Source organism: Condylura cristata, unplaced genomic scaffold (genome assembly GCF_000260355.1).
Source record: "Condylura cristata isolate star-nosed mole 26May11 unplaced genomic scaffold, ConCri1.0 scaffold00004, whole genome shotgun sequence".
NCBI lineage: Eukaryota > Metazoa > Chordata > Mammalia > Eulipotyphla > Talpidae > Condylura > Condylura cristata.
Window position 1 is genome coordinate 5,619,652 of NW_004567105.1, and position 539 is coordinate 5,620,190.

Genomic DNA, 539 nt, shown 5'->3' on the forward strand with positions numbered 1-539 from the left:
CACAGTGGGGAGCCGAGACCTCAGGAACCCCCCAGGGGCCATGGAGCAGGGCCTGGACAGAGCAGCCATGGGGAGGGTCTGAGGGCTTCTCAGAGGAGGCCATGGCAGACTGGGCCTGGAAGGACAAGGTGACCTCCAGGACGTAGTGGCTGGTGCCTGGGCGGAGCTGAGGGCCAGGCGGGGAGAATCTGGGTGGACAAGACAGCAGCAGGGCCGCCGTGGACAGTCTCCTGGGCCGCCGTGGACAGTCTCCTGGGCCTCCATAGACAGTCTCCTGGGCCTCGGGTCAGGTTGTGCAGGTGCCTGGCCTGGAGGCGGATCACATGACCTCTGGGCCTGGACACAGAAGGAAGACGGGGGCGCACCCACAGGCGGGACAGCCTCTCCCGGGGCCCCAGTCTGTCCCTGCAGTTCTCTCCAAGGACTCGCGACCCCTGAGCCGGAAGCAGCAGAAAGGTGGGTCTGGGCCCTCTCCCGGGCTCAGCGAGGCCCCGGCATGGAGGTCGGCGGGGCCCTGTGGTGTGTTTGTTTGTCCTCAT

The 539-nt window shown here is 67.2% G+C and overlaps 1 protein-coding gene across 1 annotated transcript in view; it reads left to right on the top strand.

Annotated features, from left to right (window-relative positions):
* LOC101619430 overlaps positions 1–539 on the top strand; it is a 22,232-nt gene that overhangs the window by 11,761 nt on the left and 9,932 nt on the right. Inside the window, exon 8 of the mRNA XM_004676468.2 lies at positions 347–456. Within this exon, the coding sequence (XP_004676525.1) occupies positions 347–456 (110 nt within the window). The remainder of the gene's footprint in view (positions 1–346; positions 457–539) is intronic.